The sequence below is a fragment of the Pelmatolapia mariae genome, linkage group LG13, assembly GCF_036321145.2.
Source record: "Pelmatolapia mariae isolate MD_Pm_ZW linkage group LG13, Pm_UMD_F_2, whole genome shotgun sequence".
NCBI classification, from domain to species: Eukaryota; Metazoa; Chordata; class Actinopteri; order Cichliformes; family Cichlidae; genus Pelmatolapia; species Pelmatolapia mariae.
Window position 1 is genome coordinate 1,149,840 of NC_086238.1, and position 22,497 is coordinate 1,172,336.

Genomic DNA, 22,497 nt, shown 5'->3' on the forward strand with positions numbered 1-22,497 from the left:
CTGTAAGCAAGACAGTATCTGCAGTGTGGAGGTACTGTTACTTTCTTTCCTTTTTTATATTCTCTTATATTATTCGTTTCATTTTTTTTTCCCAGACTAAGCAGCTAGTTCAACATGCAACATATTTCAGTTAGGATAATTAGAGCTTGAGTAATAAAAATGATGAAGGCAACAAAGCAATAAAGGAGAGCCGGTCCTGCTGAAGATAGAAAACAGGAAGAGGGAGAGCTAGCATTGAACTGAGATGTGGAATGCTGCTCTCTGAACATCCAGAAAAGGGATTAGAGACTAACGGGCTAATAGTAGGTGGATGAGGAGGTTATTTGGCCAGGGGAATGATGACAGAATTAAGAACAAACTGAGTTTGGTAGCATGGGAACTCAGAAGTGAGGAAAAGAAGAGAAAGAATAAGGATCTTTTCAAATATCCTCTTTCCTACTTTCCTACCTGCCTGACGTTCCTTAAAAGCAAACCCTGAAAAGAATTTTAAAATGGCAAACATTTAGAGCATATATATTTTTGACATAATTTCTACTTGTGTGAACACTATGAATTGCTTGTACAAGACTGATTCTTTTACTACTTATATTTCTTTATATTACTTAAGTAGTAAAAGAACTTCCCCAGGATGAGGCTCGTCCTGAGTTCCTAAAGGCTCTGGATGTTATAGGGCTGTCTTGGTTGACACAGCTCCACAATGCTGCATCGAGATCAGGGGTGGTACCTTTTGGATTGGCAGACCGGGATGGTGGAGACCGAAGGGTGTGTTCCAATTATATGGGAATCACAGGCTCAACCTCCCCAGGAAAGTCTGTGCCAGGGTGCTGAGTCCATCTGTTTATCGAACATAAGATTCAGGAGTTGTCGTCCAAGGTTGCAGAACACTGGACCAGCTCTTTACCCTCTCCGGGAAATTTGAGGGTGCATGGGACGTACTTCTGGAGTATGGGGTGTCTGCCCCATTCTTTGCAAGAGCTTGGTCCACATAACTAACAATAAGTCAGACTCATTCTGGTGGGTGTGGACTCCACCAGGGCTGCCCTGGGTGCTGGCCTCTCCCCTAGAGATAGGGTGAGGAGTTCAGTCATCCTGGAGGGGCTCAGAGTAGCCGCTCCACATTGAAAGGAGCCAGTTGAGGTGGTTTGGGCATCTGACAAGGATGCCTCCTGGGCGCCTCCCGGGTGAGGCATTTCCCACCTGGAGGAGGCCCCGAGGCAGACCCAGGACATGCTGGAGAGATTATATCTCTTGGCTGGCCTGGAAACACCTTGGTGTTTCCCCAGACAAGCTGGAGGAGGTGGTCAGGGAGAGTGAGGTCTGGGCTTCTCCGTTTAGGCTGCTGCCCTTGTGAAGCAGAAGAAGATGGATGGACATTGACTCCACATCAATAACTTTAGCTTGTTTCTGTGAAAACAAACTAGTGCTTTAACTTCGTAGCTGGTTGTCACAACTACAGTACTTCATTTTTATCTTCCAAAGTTGTCAGCAGTTTTATGTGACATGCTTACGAGCTGCTTGGTGTCAGGTTGTGTTTGCATCACTTAGGTGATACATTACTTCAGCCTGAAAGTGTTTTTTCTCGTCACAGTTCCAGTGGTGCTCGTGTGTCAGCTGCCTCTGTTCCTCATCTTTCTTCCACAGATGGTGTACTGTAGTTCTTACAGAGAATGAGGACTTCAGAGTGAGCATGCTGACAAGTAAAAGGGGAAAACAAGAAAGAGTTTAGCAAGATAAAAGATCCTTTGTGGTTCTACTATAAAACAACACAAAGTTTCTGGTGTTCAAAACAAAGGAACATGCTCTACTGGTAATAATTCCTGGCATGCAAACAGATTGATGTTATCAGATTTGGCTATGAAAATGTTGCTCTGTGTCCTTTCTTTCTATTTTCTAGGGAAAAATAAATAAATATGACAGACAGATGACAAATTAACTTCCGACCCTGCAGTGAGTGGATGCAGTGGCTCTGTTTAGCTGTGGATAGTGTTTTACTTGCATGGTTTGTGTCTACCTGTCTCTTCAGTTTGAAAGGTTATTGTAAATCAATGCAAAATGGCTTTGAGTTGATCACCTTTAACCTACCTGAGTCAGAGACACCCCCTGCCACCAGACAAGGCAGGAAACTGCTTGGGGCCCCAAGCCAGTTTGGGCCCCCAGTGGGCTGCCAAACTTTAAGGTTTAGCAGTGGCAATGCTCAAAATTTGCAGTGACAGTGGGAGAGACCTGACTTGACCTGGCCCCGCCTGACTCAACTCATTCTGCTTACCGACTGAATGCAATCTTTGAGCCTGAGGGACATACTGTAATAAACAGCATTTACACAAATCATGACCCCCAACCAATATTCACAATGTTTTTAGATGGTGTCAAAATAGTTATAACATAACTATGATGAATGCTGGTTGTAGAGGCCTCCTGTGAATTGCTGCCTGGGGCCTCAACCGACTCTAGAATTACCACTGAACAAAGCGGTCTCCTCCAAGGTGAAAATGCTCCCATCCATATGATGTTAGAAAATGATTTGAATCATATGCTATGGTCTTTGCAGTCATCAGAACTCAAGCCACCTGAAAGTCTATTTGAGTTTCTGCAGAGAATCAATACCAAGATGCAGTGAAGGTCTTCTTTTGGCAAGGTAATACCTCAATACATTAATAGGATAATATTTTTTCCTTTACACTTGTTACCCACTATTAATTAGTTAGAGGGTTAGACAAACAAAAGCTCAGTCAGTTAAATCATGCAAATAATGAGCACATCTTAGTGTGTACAGGGCAACAAGTACCAAACAAACTGCAGGAAGGTACAGGAGACACAAAAGGGGCTTCTTACGTGTTCTAAAATAAGTCTTATTTTTCTTTCCTCTCTGATGCAGCCTCCAATGAGGTCCTCTTCTCCTTTGACGTGGGTAATGGTCCATTGGAGGTTTCGGTGAAAGCTGGATCACCGCTGAATGACAACAGGTGGCATCGCATTCAAGCCGAGCGAAATGTTAAAGAGGCGTCGCTTCACCTCGATGAGCTTCCTGCTGTCACGCAGGAGGCGCCGGCTGATGGGCACATCCACCTGCAGCTGAACAGCCAGTTATTTATAGGTGTGCAATCAATTCAAAGCTGCTTTTTTTTTTAGGTCCCAACAAAAACAATACGACATTTGGTTTGTACTCATGTAATTATGATTAGAGATTAAGATTTCTTTCATTTCAGCCCAGGCTTGTTGTTGAAGCTGTCAGATTTCTCCTTTTATTTCTTAAACTTTTTCAAATAGTCTGTTTTCTGCTCGCTCTTTGTTTCGTTTTTTCACTGTGTCCCTTATTTTTACACACAAAACCGCTCTGTGCTCATAGGGTACATTTTCATTGACCCCCTGGGAGGTTGGTGGATTTGCATTCTCGTCACAGAATATATAATCTTCCACATGACTCCACACTTCCCTCATAGTGCACAAAGAACATATTGCATTGTCTGCTTATTGATCCACGTTGATGCTGACAGGTTTAAACAAGTCTACAGTAAAGCAGTTCTTGTTTCTAAACCTTACTTCGATATAAGCTTAATAGACTTAAGAGAAAATCCCCACAAAGTGATAGAAATTCCCTGGGGATGTGTAGAAAAAAGTCACATTTTTGTGGTCAGTGTCCTTGCAGTAACCTTGGTAGAGTGTTTGAACTCAGTCCATTAGTTAAGGTAGTCATTTCCTGACAGGTCCTGATGAAACTTTTGGCCCTGATACGAACCTCATCAACTCTGCAGCCATGGGAAACTGTTTATCTCATCATAACAGTCTTGAGATTGCCAGTTTGGCAGTCTGAGACAATTATAATGTTGCAGAGCGTGAACTCTGAGGACAGCTGGAGGTTGTGATGCGAGAACTTAGAAAACAATAACTTTTTGAGTTTAAATTCTGACCTGGAAGGAAAAAAAATATTTTCCTGTCACTGTCAGCCAACCAGACAGGACAAGCAGACTGTCAGAGCGATTGGCAGCTCACTAACTTTCTAGATAACAACAATCAGCTTGGTGCTGGGTGAGCAGAGTCACAGCCAGTGAAATGTCAATTTCTTGAATTTTTCACCTGCCAGTTTGGGTTTCACTGTGCTTCATTTTAAAAATTCAGTATGAAACCGATGACAGGTCTTTTTTTCTTGGAAGTGCAGAGTATTTTCTGCCATTAATTATAGAATCAGATCAGTCAGTTTTGCTTAAGAATTTGATAACACAGATTGTTTGTCATTCATGCGTGTCTGCACAGTATGAATACATAAAAATCATATGGGTAGTGTTTTATATTAAGATAAATTACATCTAGAAAGATAAAGCACTGCAAACATTTCAAATATGTCTCCTAAGTTGCATTGTCCTGCAGCACTTTTATTTCACTGTGAATGATAAATATAGAAAATAAACTTGTTAAAATAGAGTTACATTCAGTTGCATTCATGACTTTGGTAGTTCCAAATATCAAAATGTTTCATCTCTTTTTCACCTATTCATCGGGTAAATCCTAGACAACATAAGACCAGTTGGCTAAAAAATGTTCCCACAGTTAGAAAAAGTGTTTTCTTTTTTAAATTAGCAATAGATACACGAGCTTTCAAGAAGGGAACCTTTCGGCATGTGCAAGAACAATATTTGCTAGATTAGTTTTATGGCAACTGTTTCTCAAACGTAAGGATTTGTGATTCATGCCACTGTGTTTTAAATATATTTTGAGTCTTGGACAAACCTGCAATTTTTAACTTGTTCTCCAGGCAACTGTTAAATGTTTAAACATCACTGGGATTATATTATCTCACGTTGTATCCATTTTGGTGGTTTGCACAGAAACATAAGTAGAATAAAATAGAGAACAGACAAAATTCATTACAGTGTATGTGTATTTTTCTGTGTGTCTCCTGTGTGTTCAGGAGGCACAGCTTCAAGGCAGAAAGGCTTTCGAGGTTGCATCCGCTCTCTGCAGTTGAATGGTGTCACTCTGGACCTGGAGGAGAGAGCAAAGATCACCCCTGGGGTTCAGGCAGGATGCCCAGGCCATTGTAGCAGCTACGGCTCACTGTGCCAGAATCAGGGTCGCTGTGTGGAGAGACCCACCAGCTTCTCCTGCGACTGCAGCTCATCGGCTTACACTGGACCTTTTTGCAACAAAGGTACAGAGACTTGGTCTTCAAGCTCAAATATGCACAATGTCAAATTGAAACTTACATTAAAAATCACTTAAAAGCTTAAATTTAGGGTTTAATAATATGTAGCCTTGGGTCACTTTAGCAGTAGTGCAGTTCTTGTTCTTGTTCTTCCTCTATCAAAAGTCACATAATCCAAATTAAAACAGGAACCTGAGTGTTTATATCTTTTGAAATTTTTAAAAACCCAGTCAGCATCTCTTGAGCAACTGTAGTTGCTGACCTCCAACACAGCCACCTTCATATGCGCTACAGTGCAGCACCTGGATGGCCTATAAATAAAACACATATACAGTAATGTCATATATAAGTGAGGTCACACACAGCCGTGCTGGGGCACACTCCACACAACACATTCCTAATCCTGTGGAGAACCTTTGGCGATATACTCTACTGTATATACTCAAGGATTAGCTGAGAGGTTTGGTTTGTACATGTAGATGTACGGCGACCAGTGTTGGACACCAAAGAACAACCAAAAGTATTGCTATAATGTACAATAAACGTGTGCTGTTTTTGCCTTTGAAATAGTAGTTTTAAAGATAAAGATTAAGAGATGCATCACACACGAGTTGCACTTATCGACACTACTGTAATTGATTGTGACATGTTGGCCTTTCTGTTTGTATTTATGAATTAGACAGGAATTATTTGCTAACCTTTACGAATCTGTTTGAGAGTGATTGCAATCAGTCCAAGCTGGACAGCAATAGGAGACAGGTTGCCTCCCAATCAAAAGGCAATCAAAAGTGGTCGCCCAGAGGCTGTGTCACATGCCCAACTTCTGATTAACTGTTTGCAACTACTTGTAATCAGTCGGCAAATGTGAAAAAACTCAAGTAAAACTTATTTATAAAACACAAACAAGGTCATAAAGTGTCTAAAATCAAGAGAAAATATAAATAAATAAAATGAATAAATGAACAACACTGTTAGAACATACAAGATACAAGCTTACCAGCTACCTTTTCTATCACCTAAAAGCTACCGGGTTTTCCTAGTCTTTAGCAGGTTGCTGTCCTATTTTTGGTTTAGTGTGACTGAGACATAGTGTACTATCACTTGTGTCTTCATTCTGAAAGGCAAAACTAAGTTTTAAAATCTACTCAAATCCTTTTTAAACTATGATGGAAAAGGATCAGTACCACTGCTGACCAACACTGCTGCATGCAGGTGTATTTGATGTGGCATCTGCCGTCAAATCTAAGCCAAAATGCTTCGCATTAATTTTGGCTTGGTACCGGCACTGAGAGTGCAAAAGCTTGCAACCTTAATGGCAGGACTAAAGCCAGCCCAGGCAGGAGGAAAAGATAAGAGCCAAAGGGGAGACGTATTGATGTGGTGAGAGAGGAAGATCAGTTATGCTGACTCCTTAAAAGAAGCCAAAAGAAGAGGAGGATTTTAAAATGGAAACCAGAAGCTTTGTGCAGATTTTCAACGGAACTTTTCTGACAAATGTTTCATTTTCCAAAAACTGTCAGTAAAGGAACCCCTGCTGGGTATCCTGATGGAGAGATTCTGTCATAACACTAGTGCATACCCATACTTCTTTTTATTTAAGTTATCAGAGAAATATTGAGTCATCACATCGGCACAGTAACACAGCTTTATGTATATTCATTTATTAACAATCCCAGCTGCGTTGCTTGTTGGAACTCTGTATTTTTATCTACAGTGGAAATCATAACTCTGACATCCGACTCTGTTATAATTAGAGAGCCAGATTTGTTATTGTTTTTTTTTTCACCTGTCAGCTGGTTTCCTGTGGATGCCTTTTCACCAGCTCACTAATTAGGTGTTGTCAATGAAACTGAGGCACAGCATATTTAAATATATGAATCATTGATATTGTCTCTTGTGAGATTAGTTGTCAGTATGAAGACATGTTATTTATAGCCATGTAAATCACACTATACAGTATTTGCAGAATGATGTGGTTCAGTGAAATGACACGACTGGGATAAAATGTTTCTGGGGCTTATTTATCAGGTATAATGTGTATGAAATGGTAAAGAAATGCTTGATGTGAGGAAGAAGAACTAGCTAAAATCTAAAAGTTCAAGTAAAATCTTTCACAGCTTGTAAATTAATCATCTACATATTAAAATATAACGCCGGCCACAACTACTGCATAACTGCTGTAACTTCTATGTTTGTAATTCAATTTATCGACTTACTTCCTACAGAGGTTTCAGCCAGCTTCAAGTCAGAAACATCAGTCACCTATGCCTTAAAGGAGCAGATGGTGAACGAGCTGAACAGAAGCAGCAGCGGCAGCAGCTCCTTCCCCTCCTCCATCTACTCTGACATAACCCTAAAAGCAGAAAATGTGTCCCTGAGCTTCAGGACCAGCCAGAGTCCTGCTCTGCTCCTGTACGTCAGCTCCTACCACAGAGAGTACTTTGCTGTGCTGCTCAGCAAGCCAGGTGAGCACTGAGATCCTCTCTGTATTTTTAATAAGGAAAGTGTTCTTGCATCAAATACTTTGACTTGGCCTTTATAAAATAACCATGACCTTTTGTTGCTTATATTTATAAGCTGTAACAGTGGTGTAGTAGCGTAAGGCAAAAATTGTAGCATCAGTTTCCTGTTCTTAGCTCACAGGAGTGGCACCCAGTATGGTCGTCTGCTGCTGTAGCCCATATGATTCAGGGTTTGAGTTGTTATTTGCGTTACAGTTGCCTTACTATCAGCTCAATCAGTCTGTCCATTCTCCTCAGACGTCAACCAGATATTTTCAGTATTTACTCTTTTTTAGACCGTCTCTGTAAATCCTAGAGATGATTATATGGGGAAAATCCCAGTAAATCACCTGCTTCTAAACCAGTAAGCTTCAGAACCAGCCCGGACAGTCTCATTCAAAGTCATTTAAATCTCTTCCTTCCCTGTTTTAATGCTCAGTTTCATCAAAATGTAGACATGGTCATGGTCAATGGGCCTCCATGTTGATACCATGTGATTGGCTGATTGCGTATTTGCCTTAGTGAGCAGTTGAACAGGTGTACCTAAAAAAGTGTTTTCAGTCTTATCAAAATAACAGATTTAAATGGATTTCTAAAGCTATTTATTGGTGTTTCTGTAATAGGCATGTAATAGTGAATGACATCAAAATCAAGAATTCAGGCAATGAAGGCCTCATCCATAACTTCAGCTCTTCTCCGTTTGTCATCCTTCTTATTTTCTAATACAACGAGTCTTCCTGCCCTCACTCACCTTCTTTTTCCTATCATCAAGTTCTCCTCTTCTCTATTCCTGTTCACTTCTGTGTTTAATCAACACGCCGTGAGTTCAGCCAGAAAAGAGACAAGAGGGGCCGATCTGAGTTGGAAAGGACAAAGAAGGCTGATAGACCTATTGAAAGTGGGATACCACCTAAATTAGCTGTAAATAGACTGCGAATCGGCTGCTTTAATAACCCAGGAGGAAGCTGATGACCAGCAGGTCACACAGTTGCCATGGTGATCAGGTAGTCAACATGACACGACAATAGACTGAAGCACCCCATTAAAACTCTTGAGACAAGCCTTTTCTGGTGAAAAGACTCTGTGCCAAGACTGCAAGCAGCTTGGTTGATGTGTCGCTGCTGCTGCTGCTGCTGTGCTGTTACTGCACCTGTGTAACATTTTTATCTTTGCTGTAGTTTTAAACAGGAAGATTATATTTCATCGCATGTCTAAATAAAGGATACGTCTGCTGAAATTCAGCACTTTTGTGATCGCCAATAAAAAAGATGATCAAGTCAATGATTAACCAATCTACCACCATGTTTTGGTCTTTGTAACCAAAGCCTAACACTGGGGCACTCGGGCTCAGAAGGTAAAGTTGGTCCCTGTCTTCTCTTGTCTGCATGTTGAAATGTTCTAGAAAAAAGTAAGATATAAAGGTTTGTAAAATGGCATTTTAGTGTGAAAGTGCTTTAAATGGTCAGTAAGGGTAAAAAGTACTACATGAACACCAGTCTATGCACCATTACAATTTACACCAATCAATATTTTCGGGTCTTGTTCACGAAGGATGGAAGAGTGTACGGTGCATTACTCTGCTGTCGTAAAGAGAGGCGAGTGTGAAGTCAAAGCTGATAATTTACTGGTCGATCTATGTTTCTTCCCTCAGCTATGGCCATGAGCTGTGAGTAGAGATGGAAAGAATAAAATCACAGATACAAGTAGCAGAAATGAGCTTTCTCCACAGGGTGCTGGGACTCAGCTTTAGAGCTAAAATGAGGAGCTTGGTCATCCAGGAGTGTTTAAAGTAGAAGCACTAATCCTTGAGGAGTTAGTTCGGGTGATTCGAGTATCTGACTTTGGTGCCTCCTAGGCACATCCTAGGAGAGATGTTTGGAGCGTGAGCTAACAGGTGGAGACCTCATAGGCTGACCCAGGACACACTGTCATAGTCCCTGGGTCTTGGACCTAGGGTTTTGAGTTTCTAGGATTTGGGGGTTTTCTGGTTTTGTATTGTTGATAATCTTGTATTTTGGTTCTATATTCTGAATTTAAAAAAATCAGTTAAAACTATCCAAAAAGAGTTGTAAATGAGGAGCTAAAAATCTGGCCATCAGTTAAATGGTTTACTAACAGTATAGATTAACACTTTAAATAACAATAGAAAACACAGACAAGCATGTTAACAGTGGGAACAAAAAAAGTGACAAAAAATTATGGTCAATAGCCACGTAGCTGTTAAAGTAGTGGGTAACAGCGAGCAAGCAGTATGGACACTAGAGACTGGATTTGAGAATTAAAATGAGTTTGAACACAATGTGGTTTGGGTCCATTTCAAAGGGCTTATGTGAGTACACCAGATTGAAAAGTTTAAAAGCGCTGCTTTGAAGAGTTGGATTAAACTATCCTTGGATCTGTTCTTTGACAGAAAATGTCATCAGCTTCATTCTTTTGGCAGGTTTAGCCCACACACATTGAGATGATTCTGGGACTGTTAACATGGTTTGCACTGTATTTGAATTTTAGTGGAAAAGTCAGCTCGTGAAATTTACCTTACTAATATTCAGTGTTCTGTTATGAGGCTAATGTTGTCTTGTAGGCTAACAGCTGTGAGTGAACACAGGTTTTGAAAATCCTGCAGGCTTTTCTGTCGCTGATGCTGAAGATTTTAGAGCTTAAAGCATTGCATTCAGAAGCTGCAATAGTGAAAATTATACTGAATACAGCTTGAATGCGGTGGTATCATTATGTAATTTATCATAATTATACTTTTTTCTTGTATTAAAAAGGTTAGAAGGAAGGGACTTGTCTTCGGTAGCTGACTGAAATTCCATTTATAAGCCGTGTTTCCACCTTTACGCTTATAATTCGTGAAACCAGTTGTTAAATCAGTGAGGCTCTGCCTAACAGAATTAATACCAGTTATTTCATCTTGTTTATCTAATAACTGCACCGCTGAGCACATGTGGTTAATAAGTATAAGAGGTCACAGGTGCACTGAAATTTGTGATTCATTCATGGGATATTTTAGCTACCTGAAAGCTGTAAAAGTGAAAGAGTGATTTGATTGTTTGTAAACAGACTTATTCTAGTTTAGACCTATCGAGTAAAAGCATGGAAATGCCTTTTCCCACTCTTGAACTGGTATTTCTACAGGAAAATGTGTTTTAGACAGCATTTTATAGGCTTTTTTTAGGGAGTCTCTACATCTATTCGTGGATGATGATAAGGGCGGAAATTAGCCTCGGGCACATACAGATAATATATTTCTAATAGACTGAACAAAAACAATGTTCATGCAAATTTCTGCTTTTTTCCACACAGTTTTAGTTGGGAATCTCTAGAGTTTTATACTTCTGGCACCTGGTGTTGTTAGTGATGGCTGAACCTTTCAACTTCAGTGTTTGCTAACTTTTTACCACCTACAAGCTTAAAGCTTGCTGACAAACTCTGTCTGTGGAGTAATTTCAGTCTGTCAGCTCGGCAATCACCTCCCCTGACTTGTTAATCGTGGTCATTACAGTGTGAACACACTTTATAACTGCCTTTGGCTCACTGCTGTTTCTTCACCTTTAATAAGCATGGTTCAAAAGCCAAACGGGTGTTAAAAGTATTAAATTGTTTAAAAAAAATATTAGCAGAGCTGAAAATATGAATAATGCATGATTTGAAACTTGGAACAGGTTTCTTTCTCGCCCCCATTTTATTCCTGCTGCTCTCGCTTTGTCTCCTTTAGCTCTGAGTAAAACTCATGAACCTCTCCCGTCAATGTTCTCATAACCAAATTATTATTAAAGATATGCCGATATGAATAGGAGTAAACTAAAAATAATGTGTTTAAATTTGCAGTGGATGACGGAACATTTGCTTTTGAGAAAGGCCTGATCAGCAACACATCTTCCTACAACCAGTGGTGATCAGTCATTATTTATTTAAAAAAGGTGTGAGAAAATTCGAAATACTTCATGCTGTAGAGAGCCTGGCTTTTCCAAATACTGAATTATTTCGGGATATTTTTTGGATCATTGTTCAGTTGCTAATACCCTTGAAAAGCTAGATCTTTTGAATTAATATATTCTTTAATATATTCATGATTACATAATGAGGCATGTATATGGAGAAAATTTGATTGGGTCTATTTTTAATATAAATAGGAAGATGACTTTTAAAATGCTACAAATGTAAAAGGTTTATGTTTGGAATTAAGTCATGAAGGTTTGAAATTAGGAATTGTGCACTCACTGGCTGCTTAGTTACAGTTTTTATAGTATTGGTTAGGATTATGTTTTGTCTATAGAACTCTCTTAATTCTTCGTGACACCTTTATATTCCATTTTCATGCTAGGTTTGAACTCCAGCAGCAGAACTTCTGAAGTCCCCCTTATTTTAAGCACAGGCTGGAGGATCCAGAACAAGGACCTCTGGAGCATTTAAAAAGGTTTAATAGAGTGAATAACACCAATATATAGAGCTGTCAAAATGTCAAAAGAGGAAGCACATCAAGTAAATGTGATGAAAATGACAACAGAGAGTGGACAAGGAGGGAAGTGGAAAAACCTGTGCAGAAGAGCAAAAAATCACTCAAATGTTATCAGAATCAGAATCAGAATACTTTATTAATCCCTAGGGAAATTATGTGGGTTACAGTTGCTCCAGTACAGTAGCATTAACGATATCAAACTAGACTATTTATCAATACAATATGTTAATATATGAGGAATAGCACAATATATACAAGAAATACAAGTCACCAAGTAATAAATATTCAGGGTTGACAGATGTGATTATAAATAAATATCAATAAATTGACAGCAACATTACAGAGTAAGAAAGAGTATGTGCAAAAAGGATGTAACCATTGCTTAATACCACACTGATAGCAAAATCAAGGGAAGAGTAAGTGACACGACCACATTATATATGCAACAGGTCGATGAGTGGATGAGATCAGGCATAAACATAACATAAACAGTTTTGAGACATGACGAAAACTGTTTACTGGATGAAGACACTCCTCCACTTCATAATTTGCATCTAAATTTGCCATTTCCACCTCAAGTTATTAGACACTGCAAATGAGACTTTTCTAGGGAAGAAGTGCAATTTTCAAAGCTTTCAAAGCAAACTTTCAAAGCAAAAAAGCAACAGAGGACCAAATAAATAATCCTACAATGAAAGCACACCATTATATAAATGAAGCTACTAATAACATCCACAGTAAAGTTGAAAAGGTAAACTGTACATATTGGCAGAGGTGTGTGAGTTTGACGACAGAAAACAGAATATGTAAATCTTGGCTGTTTTTGTTTCATATTAACCTCCGAAGACCCGAACTCTTTCATGACATGCATTTTTAATTTCTCTTTGCTATTTGGGCTGATTGGCACCTGATGAATGTGAAAACAAAGAATTACCTGATTTTTATTTTTTACCTGATTTTTGTTTCTGACAAAAATGATCCATGTATGAGGACATTCGTTTTAAATTTCAATAGAACAGTGGCAGTATAATGTCCTCGTAAGTGGATATCAGGCCCTTGTAGAGCAAAATTTAGTATTTTGGCCTTGACAACCCAAAATGTGATGTCCACATATGTGGACGCCAGGTCCTGGGAGGTTAAGCATTATTTTTTTATTTCCTCTTCACCTTATAAAGTTCAGCATGCTCTTGAAAATGAGCATCACATAGTCTAGAATATGCATGAGATCCACACCTGCGGCCTACACAAAAATCAATTGGTATGAAAGAATTCCAATATTAATTTGGTATTTTAATATATAACACCAGCTTATTAAGAGAAAGGCAGGGACAATGAATCCACACAATGGACAGAGATGGCAAAGGGGAAGGATGCATGGCGGCAATGGAAGCTTTATTTTTTTAATATAATCAGAGAAAAATGTCTTTAGTTATGTAAGGTAATTTTAGACAATATTTTCTTCATCTACAGGAGCTTTAGAAACTTCCCATTTAAACATGTAGTCAATGTTGTTCAGTCCTGTCTTTTGTGCTGTTGTTAACCACAGATAAGCTAGAGGTGAGGTACAGACTGGACAGCAGCAAAGATGCAGAGATACTGAGGAGCAAAGTGAAGAACCTCGCTGACCGACAGCTGCATGTTGTTACCATCAGTCGACTGGCACAAGTTGTCTCTATGCAGGTAATACACAAGTGCAAACAAAAAGCACTCAACCCGTCTTCTTAGTCAATAATAAACAATAAGTCAGCCTCTGTCAGCAGGAAAAGCAACAGACAGGAGGTTTTTCAGGTAAAACCTCTCTGAAAATCAGTATTTACATTATATAATTTGTTGTATATACCAAAGTACTTACTAACTATTCAAGTGTTGGCGTTTATTTGAAAGCCCGTTTTGAAGGGAAACCTTTTATTTTCTGTCAGATTGACCAGAATCCCAAAGAGGACTTCAACCTGACATCTGGTGTAGAATTCAATGGCATAAGGTCGCTGGTTCTTGGCAGAGTGCACGGTAAGTGAGACAGCAAGGCCTTTCAGGCTGAAGAGCACTCAGACAGAATTATTTTTTCTGCTATATCAGACAATAAGGCTTTCAAAACTTTCCACACTGGTTCCCTCACTGGAGGCGGTGTTGTCTAGACTCTATAGGGTGTATAAGACATAAGGTTTGCTTTCAGTTTTACTGCACAAAATGACAAGAACAAAATGGTAGATTGCAAACTCCATCCAGGCCAGAAACACCTATTCCCTGCTGTTAACATAACACCAGCTTTACTACAACTTTACAACTTCATTACATGCTAACCATAGACAGTATACAATATGAAAGCTACTGTGATATCACCCACGGGTTCCTGAAAGACTGAAACAAATGTTTCTGCCATTGCAATCTTGGTTGCATACAGTTTTCTGTTTTTCAGACTTCTGCATTGTCAGTGTGATTTTTTCCCCTCCTGAAAAACCTAAATAAATGGCTTAATACTATATATTTTTAAGCAATTTAGAAAAAAAATGCCAGACACAGCAAAATACATTGCAAATGAAATAATTTTTATACAAATTCATCAGATGGTTCAATAAAACTTCTATTTTATGAACATTTGAATTTTCTGGCAACTATTTAATCGTTCAGGCTTTAAAGGGTTAAAGCTGTGTGTCCCGACTCCAGCCAAGCAGCTAAAGCTTGACTTTCAACAAAGTAACAAAATCAGTGATCTCAAATGCACTGAGATTTTTTTCAGGGTCACGTCACGGGCAGAAAGTACAGAGGAGACAATGAGCCAAAGAACAGAACAGCTTCATATGTGTCTTGATGCTTTCTTGAGTATTTTTGGACTTTTTTTGTTTTGTTTTTGTTGTTGCTGTTTTGTTGGATTCTCCAGTAACCTTGTTTTTGCTCCCAGCCATTTGTCACCATTATTTGTACTTTTTTTGTTTTTGTATTAAAACATTTGATCATTCGTAACAACTAAATGTACAACATTAGCATCTTTAATGGAAGGCTCACTGATGCCAGTTTTCACCTCATAGCGAAACTGCATCAGTAACCTCATCATTGTCATCTTCTCCTAGTAATTATGAGTGCATTGCAGTGGAGTTAATAGACCTCAGACTATTTGGAAGAGAGAAAACCAGACACTGATTATTTGGTCAATACTCTAAATCAACCGCTGCAGCTACCACTTTGAAGCAATATTCTTTCAGCGGCTCTTGTTTTCTTATTATCTGTTGGCAGCACTTTAATTTAATTTGTTATGAACAAAGTATTGTTTTTCCTTTCTGTTCTTTAGCAGAGTTCCAGTAGCAAAAAAAAAGAAAAATACCTTTTGAACAAAGTAACGTAATCACCATCCTTACTGTACATTTGATAAAACATCATAATCTGTGTGCTTGTCTTTTCTCTATAGATTCCAAAGGGTTGGATCCGGACTTGGCTCATATTGCTTCTCTGGGTTTCACTGGCTGTCTATCTGCTGTCCTCTTTAACTCCATCAGCCCTTTGAAAGCTGCTTTGCTCCACCCAAAAACTAGTCCCGTTACGGTAACTGGTCAGCTGATCCAGTCCATTTGTGGCTTCACTTCAGCCAACCTCTCTCATGCAACAGAAACCACACACCATCTATCAGGTAAGAGGGTTATTCCTTGCTTTCTTTATTGGTATTGCTACCATCATCATCATCTACAGTGCATTCTCATCCAAAGCCATCAAATTCTGCCATTCTGTCAGATGTTGCTGGCAGGCAGATCGGTTGAAGGCATCCTTTGGCCTTGTGCAGTATTGTTGGGTGCTAAGAGATAGTGGTCCTCTTCAAATATGAGGTTTGACTTAGGAGATTGATGTGGTGGCAATGATGGTCAAACCCCAGTGTCTCCAACACAGTTTTGTTCTGTCCGTCGCATGGCTTCAGATCACACAGAGAGCATTTCAGAAACAGAGCATGTTGTCTGCATGGGGTCATCTGTTTTGAGAGTTGACTGGATTTTCTCTGCTGTTCCTGTATCTGACTTCCTGCTCTCCTTATCTGATTTGTTCAGCTTGAAATGGCTTACATAAAAAATAGAGCTGGTGCTATTTTAAGTGACGCAGAGTGGTTTGCTTTGAAATCACTGGCTGATTTCTTTTCTTTTCAGATGCTTTTTATTTTCATTTCCTCGGACACCTCAGTTTAGGCATCTGATTCAGGCCTCTTCACATTAACACTGCATGTTGCAAAGTGTCACTTAGCTTGTGCATGTGTATGTGGCATCAGAAGGTCATTTAAAAGCATCCATATGGCACAAGTTAAGAGTGACACCACTGCTACTGCCACAGCACAAATGCCAAAGGACACCTTGTGCATTTCTCTGAGACAGCAGCAGTTTTGCCAAATGAGAATGAAAATTAGAAAGGACTGGTGTCTCATAGGCAGAAAAAGTATAATTTACTTTAACTTTAGACCATATATGTGTTTAAAAGACTGTTAATACGTTTTGAAAATATAATACTGTGTCTCTACCAATGACCAAGATATTTGAATTTCTAAAGCCCCCTATTTAACGAGCCATTGCTTCCTCAGTTGTGTTATATGCAGATCTGGAATCACGCATAACGACTAGGTGAAGACAATCTCGACATTTCATGGAGCAATTTCTGCTGGATGATGGTTTTTCTGCATTATTCCTGCTACCAGGACAGTGTCAAACATCAGGGTTTTTTTTATGTCAGCCTCTGCAGATGTTCTTTTTACAATTGCAAATGCATGTGTCAGGGAAAGGAATTAATTGTAATGACATTATTCTGGTGGTTTGCATAATTAGAACATCATCCAAATAGCTTTGAATATCATCATAAATGCAGTGTCTGGTCTCCCCTTGCAGATTTTCAAATAAACACTGCTACATCTTAGGAAGAAAAGAAAGATGCTAAACTGCTTACCACTCAGACTTAGCATGTCTCAGGTTTCTGCACAGCAGCGCAATAACGGTCATAAATGTCATGTGCTATGCTTGTAAAAGTCAGTCTTAATGTATGACAGGAAATTAAAGCATACGTTAAAACACACAGATTTATGGTTAGGAGACAATGCTTGGACATGTCTCATCTGTGAAAGGTGCAGCATCCTCCACACAGGTCAGATAGTGAGTAGTAAACACATCCTCCAATATTTATAATGTTCCTTTACCACACAGCCGCGGGATTATGTTTCCCATCAGACTCAAATAATTAATATTACTGAAATTCATATCATAGGCACTTCTGTGTGGGTGATACCTCTCCAACTTCATGATGAGACCTTTGGGACTCTAATGCTGTTGTGCACTGCAGTAATGGCTAGAAAATGAGGCAATTAATTTGAACCAGGGGTGAGAGTTTGCATTGTCATATCCTTCCCCTGTGGTCACTCATCTAATCCGCTCTGAGTCCCACCGTAGATGATTCCTGTTTCCCCCTCTCTGCATTCTCTTTTGAGCATGTCTCAATATCTATTTTTCGCCTCACTAATGGCCATCCTTTGCTTCCTTATTTTTCTTTTTCTCTTATCTATTCTCTGTACTTTATTTCATCATCTTCTTTCTGTTCCCCTGTGATCCTTTTGCTGCAAATTTCCTCTTTTCTCTTTCATATTTTCATTCTCCCTGCACCTTTTCTTCTATGTCTCTGTTCTGCAGGCCAGTCTGGATCAGTGGGAACAGGTCAGCCTTTAGTGAATGCCATCAGGAGTGACTCAGCTCTCATCGGAGGTACTGTGGCAGCAACCTGTTTCAGTGTGGCCCTGCCATTATCATCAATCATGAGACACAAACTGTGTACAAAGCCAATGGGGATAATGTGATGTCAAGTCAGTTAATAGACAGTTTCAAACTTGTTCTCCTATCACATCTTTTTTCCTTTATTGGAATTCATTTATACCTTTTTTGATACACCTCAGTGCAGAGGAACTGGCAGTGAAATGATGATTAAAACTGAACTGCATGTTGTGCAAATGAAAGCCCACAGCTGCCTCTCAAACAGCTTGACTGTGTCTGAATACACAAAGGAAAACATGGCTAATTAGAATACAAATTACGTTCGACTCCAAGCACAATTCCTGTCAGTTTTTGTTATTGCTAACATCAGTGTAGATACCTTCTAATAGCTCAAATTGCCCAGGGAGCCTGGAGAAAATGTGGACCCTGCAGTACTAATGATGGAGCAAAGCAATTTTGTTTTCTGTGTCTGTTGGGCCACTGACCACTCGCCTTCAGATAGGAGTTTTATTTCATAATGTTTTGTTTCCAGTTTGGCTCTCCGGTGATAATTTATCCCAATTGAAAATAAGACAAAAGCACTCAAGTGTAACCAGTTTAGTTTCCTGAATCTGCTTTCATTTTAGAGCAGCAATGAATAGTTTCAGCCTTTTTCAGGAGTTTCCAGAGGTGGTGTGTGTCCTGCATTATGATTTGCATAAAGTAGTCCAGACTGTGGGCACATACCATAAGGCTATAACTGGTTTTATTTCAATATGTAAAGGATTGAGAGAGTTGCAGTTATTTTTACAAGAAGAAATATAAAGATGTATACAAACTTGAAGAAACTTTTAATTTCAACTTTGACAATTAACAGGTGTTAACAATTCATGATGCATAAAACGTTTTTTCTTTTGATTACATATAGTTCTGACATATTTTAAACTGTTGCAGGTATATTTTCAGTGATGTATTATAAAAGAATATCTCACCTCCATGTTACACATATGGCTGGGTGTTTCATTATAGGCTGCTCCTTTTTCTCCCGACTCTCTTTCCTTTATTGACAGCTTGTGTACACCGTACTTCTGATGAATCACGTAAAGCAAACAAAAGAAAATTAAGACATCCTTAGAACAGGGTGATATGTGCTGTGGCTTTCTGTGGAAGTCTTGTGAAAGACAACAAAACTGAAAGTAAAATTTAAACAATGTACCAATAAGGCCAATTGAAATTTCCTGAAATGTTCAAAACTCAGTCCAATCCACAAATTGCAGGTAATTTCACATAGCAACAAGAAGGTCAGGAATTTCTAATTTTTCCCTAGCGATGAGTGTTTGCCATGAAGTCTCCAACAATTCTCTAGGTCTACAGAACTGAGGCCTAAGCTGAGGGATGTTCCTATAGGCTGCTTTAAGGCACTTCAGTATCAGTTTTTCAGACTGAGAAGTTACATCCACTGTTTATGTGAAGTCTACGGTTGATTACATTGCCTCTGCCATACTGTAATAACTTTCTCCATTTATTTGCAGGTGTGATAGCCGTGGTGATCTTTGTGACCGTGTCTGCATTAGCCATAATGGCCCGATTCCTCTACAGGAGGAAATGCACATGTCAGCGCCAGGAAGTAAAAACAGTGAAACCTGAAGACAATCCAGAGTTGCCATTCAGAAGCCGGATCACTTCACAGAACGGTCCCACTGAGAGCCAGAAGGAATATTTTATTTAAGTGACGGTTCAACTTGCTTCTGACCTGGCAGTGTTGGAGCTGAGGGGACAGACAGAGATAGAGATGCCTTGTCAAGCCTCAGTGCTTTACACAACAAGCTGAGCCTGACTACTGGCTCAACAAGACAGGAAGACACAGACAGATCCAGAAACTCATGTTCTTTCATTTTGTTCGCTTTGTTTTTGCTTCTATGGTAGTGTTTTTAAACAGACTCTAAACATGGTCATTTGTCAATATCATCGGTGGAAAAACTGTACATAGAAAATGATGTAAATGTTACAATTCTGACTTTATATCAACCACTCTTGTGATTATAGAAAGAACAGGACAAGAGCAGGAATGATGTTGATAATGAATGTCTGCTGTTTTGTCAGTGAGCTCAGTTCATTTATTTTAATGTTATATTTCATGGTGGGAAAGAAACAATGAACATGTCCGTGTTCTCTTTTCTTTAACATGATCTGTTTTTCCTGCTTCTTTCATTGTTACACAAAGCACAGCATTGCTTGAATATATTTTCTGAAATCTGTTATCTGAACAGAGGTGGAAAAACCACAGATTGGTAGAAGTTGAGGTACTGATTTAACTTCTTTACTCAAGTAAGTAAAAACCAAAAGGCTTTGGTTATGTAAGGACATTGCTGACTATTTTGGTTCAACGATAGCGGACTAATGTCTTCATTTTCTCTCACGATGTCACTTTTCTCTATCGCAGGCATGTCTTTGCTTTCCACTCGTATTCCCTGCATATATGTTTTTCTTCTTTCATCTCTATCACATCTTTTTATATCACGCATGATAAGAACCAGTAATGGATACACCACACTTCATTACTTCCTGCCTCGGGTTGTGAGTAGTAAAGTTACTATGAAGGCATTCCACTTTTTGTCCCAATATCATTTTTTTCCTTTTATCTGAAAGTCAGTTAAGAATGAACATGTTTTTTTTTTTTTAATTTATCAACTGGTGCAGACCAAAGGAATATATGAAAAATGGCTCAAAATATAATATTTATGTTATACAAGTACCTCCAACCCACTCTCTGGCCAAATAAAACCCCCAAAATTACTCCTATAAGTTTCACCTTAATTGAAAACAACTTGTTTAGGTTTATCAAGGTTTGGGTTAACAACACAAGAAATACATTGCTGTCTTATGTAAAATATTTTGTCAACCCATCACTCCACCCCAATCTCCTCTCTGTGGAAGGTTAGTGAGATTTGAATAACCTCATCTAAATTCTTCCATTCCTCTCATTATATTTATTGCTCTTAGCCGGGAATGGTGTGAAAATTAAATGTAGTGAACCGCTTGCATACACAGTATATGGTCATATTTTTGCTGAGAACATTGTAAGTTGTCTTTTTCTACGGTGTATTTTAAGCTGGATTTCAGTTTTATTGTATTTTAGATTTTATTAGCTTATTCAGCAGCATCTTCGAGCGCAAGTTTCGTGTTCAATCTAAGTGTGCAAGAGAGTAAATGACCCCTACGATAAACCCGACCTTTGAACTGAGGAGAAGTCGTGGAAGTGTGTTTCAGTGATGGCACCAAATGCTTGAAGACGATGCAGGGCATGCTGGGAAAAACAACATAGCTTTATCACTCCACTACATGCAGAAACATGCAGACGGGCCTGGAGGATGTGGATGTAATGAGGAAACACTGAACAGAAGACCAAATAATAATGTTAATTAAATGCAAAACCACAGACTAAAGAGAGACTCTTTAGCGAATGTCGTGTTGAGTTGTTTTGAAGAGTACTTTTCAAGGTGGCGTTCATAGGTTTGTTTCTCTTCTAGTAGTGCTTCACTTCTGAACTATAGCAGCACAATCCTTTTTAATCGTACTGAAGGTTTACTGTGGTGTTAGTGAGTTAGAGTGACCTGCTGTTAGAGTTTAATTTGTACAGCTATTTTAGTAACAAACACAGTTTTTTGTTCGGTGAATTGAAAATAAATGATCTTTTTCTGAAGTGGCTTTATCTTTTCTTTCACCTGAATTATAACCCTGCATTTTTATTGCATTATTAACCTTTTTGTTCTGTTACTGAAGCTGTAATTTTTCCATCACTGACTCCATTAACATGAGCACAGTCTCTGCGAAATGGTACAGAGTAGAATTGAATCAATGAACATGAGCTTTAGAGCTTGATCAATGAGCGGCTTTTAGTACTTGCAAGACGCTCCATCAATTGAGATTTAGACAGCTAATGTCTGAATCAATTATTTCTCTGTTAAATTAAGTCGAAACAGCAAATTTAATTACCATAAATTTACATCTCTGAATGTTAGGCTCTGTAAAAGTTAGGTGGGACTTTTTCTTCGCCTTGTGACATTTCTAATGGATATGAATATGCATCTGTCTGCAGAGAGGAGATAACTTCACCGTTTGCTGCTTTGTGATGCATTCAGGTGCAGAAGATGTCAGGCTAATTTATGTCGATGTGCACCTAGCCTCTCTCCGAGCTATAACAATAACACATGAACACAAAGCTTTGACATGACTGTGCTTCCCACGATTGCTGTCCACCTACTTTGTATGCACTCACACACATACACACACACGACATGACGATTCAGGTGACAGCAGCTGGGTGGTTGTCAGCAGGTATTATTTACAGGGAGAGACACATCGGTGCCTCTAATAACACCTCATTAGGGAGAACAAGAAGAGGACTTGTTGTAATGACACATGCTGCGGCACTCGGAGGGAAACAAATCAGATCATGAGTCAAGATTATTGTCAGTTATTTGAGGTAAAGCAAGTTTTCAGCAATGTGTGGATGCGTGACAAGGCTGATGTTATTCTGATTGTTAAAATTAGATTTGATGATTACCTAATGAGATACTGACACCAAAACTGTGAGTTTTGTTTGGTTTGAGAAATTGCTATCGTTTTTGTAAGCCAATGAAGCAGTTGGAATCTGATTTTCTAAGAAGGCGAGGAAAGAAAAACAGAATC

At 39.1% G+C, this 22,497-nt stretch overlaps 1 protein-coding gene across 1 annotated transcript in view; it reads left to right on the forward strand.

Moving 5' to 3' along the window:
• LOC134639959 (contactin-associated protein-like 4) overlaps positions 1 to 21,476 on the forward strand; it is a 78,786-nt gene extending 57,310 nt beyond the window's left edge. Inside the window, exons 17-24 of the mRNA XM_063491488.1 lie at positions 2,876 to 3,094; positions 4,907 to 5,146; positions 7,366 to 7,605; positions 13,650 to 13,783; positions 14,023 to 14,110; positions 15,507 to 15,725; positions 17,749 to 17,820; positions 19,338 to 21,476. Coding sequence (XP_063347558.1) covers positions 2,876 to 3,094; positions 4,907 to 5,146; positions 7,366 to 7,605; positions 13,650 to 13,783; positions 14,023 to 14,110; positions 15,507 to 15,725; positions 17,749 to 17,820; positions 19,338 to 19,534 — 1,409 coding nt within the window. The 3' untranslated portion in view covers positions 19,535 to 21,476. The remainder of the gene's footprint in view (positions 1 to 2,875; positions 3,095 to 4,906; positions 5,147 to 7,365; positions 7,606 to 13,649; positions 13,784 to 14,022; positions 14,111 to 15,506; positions 15,726 to 17,748; positions 17,821 to 19,337) is intronic.
• Positions 21,477 to 22,497: the final 1,021 nt, after the last annotated feature.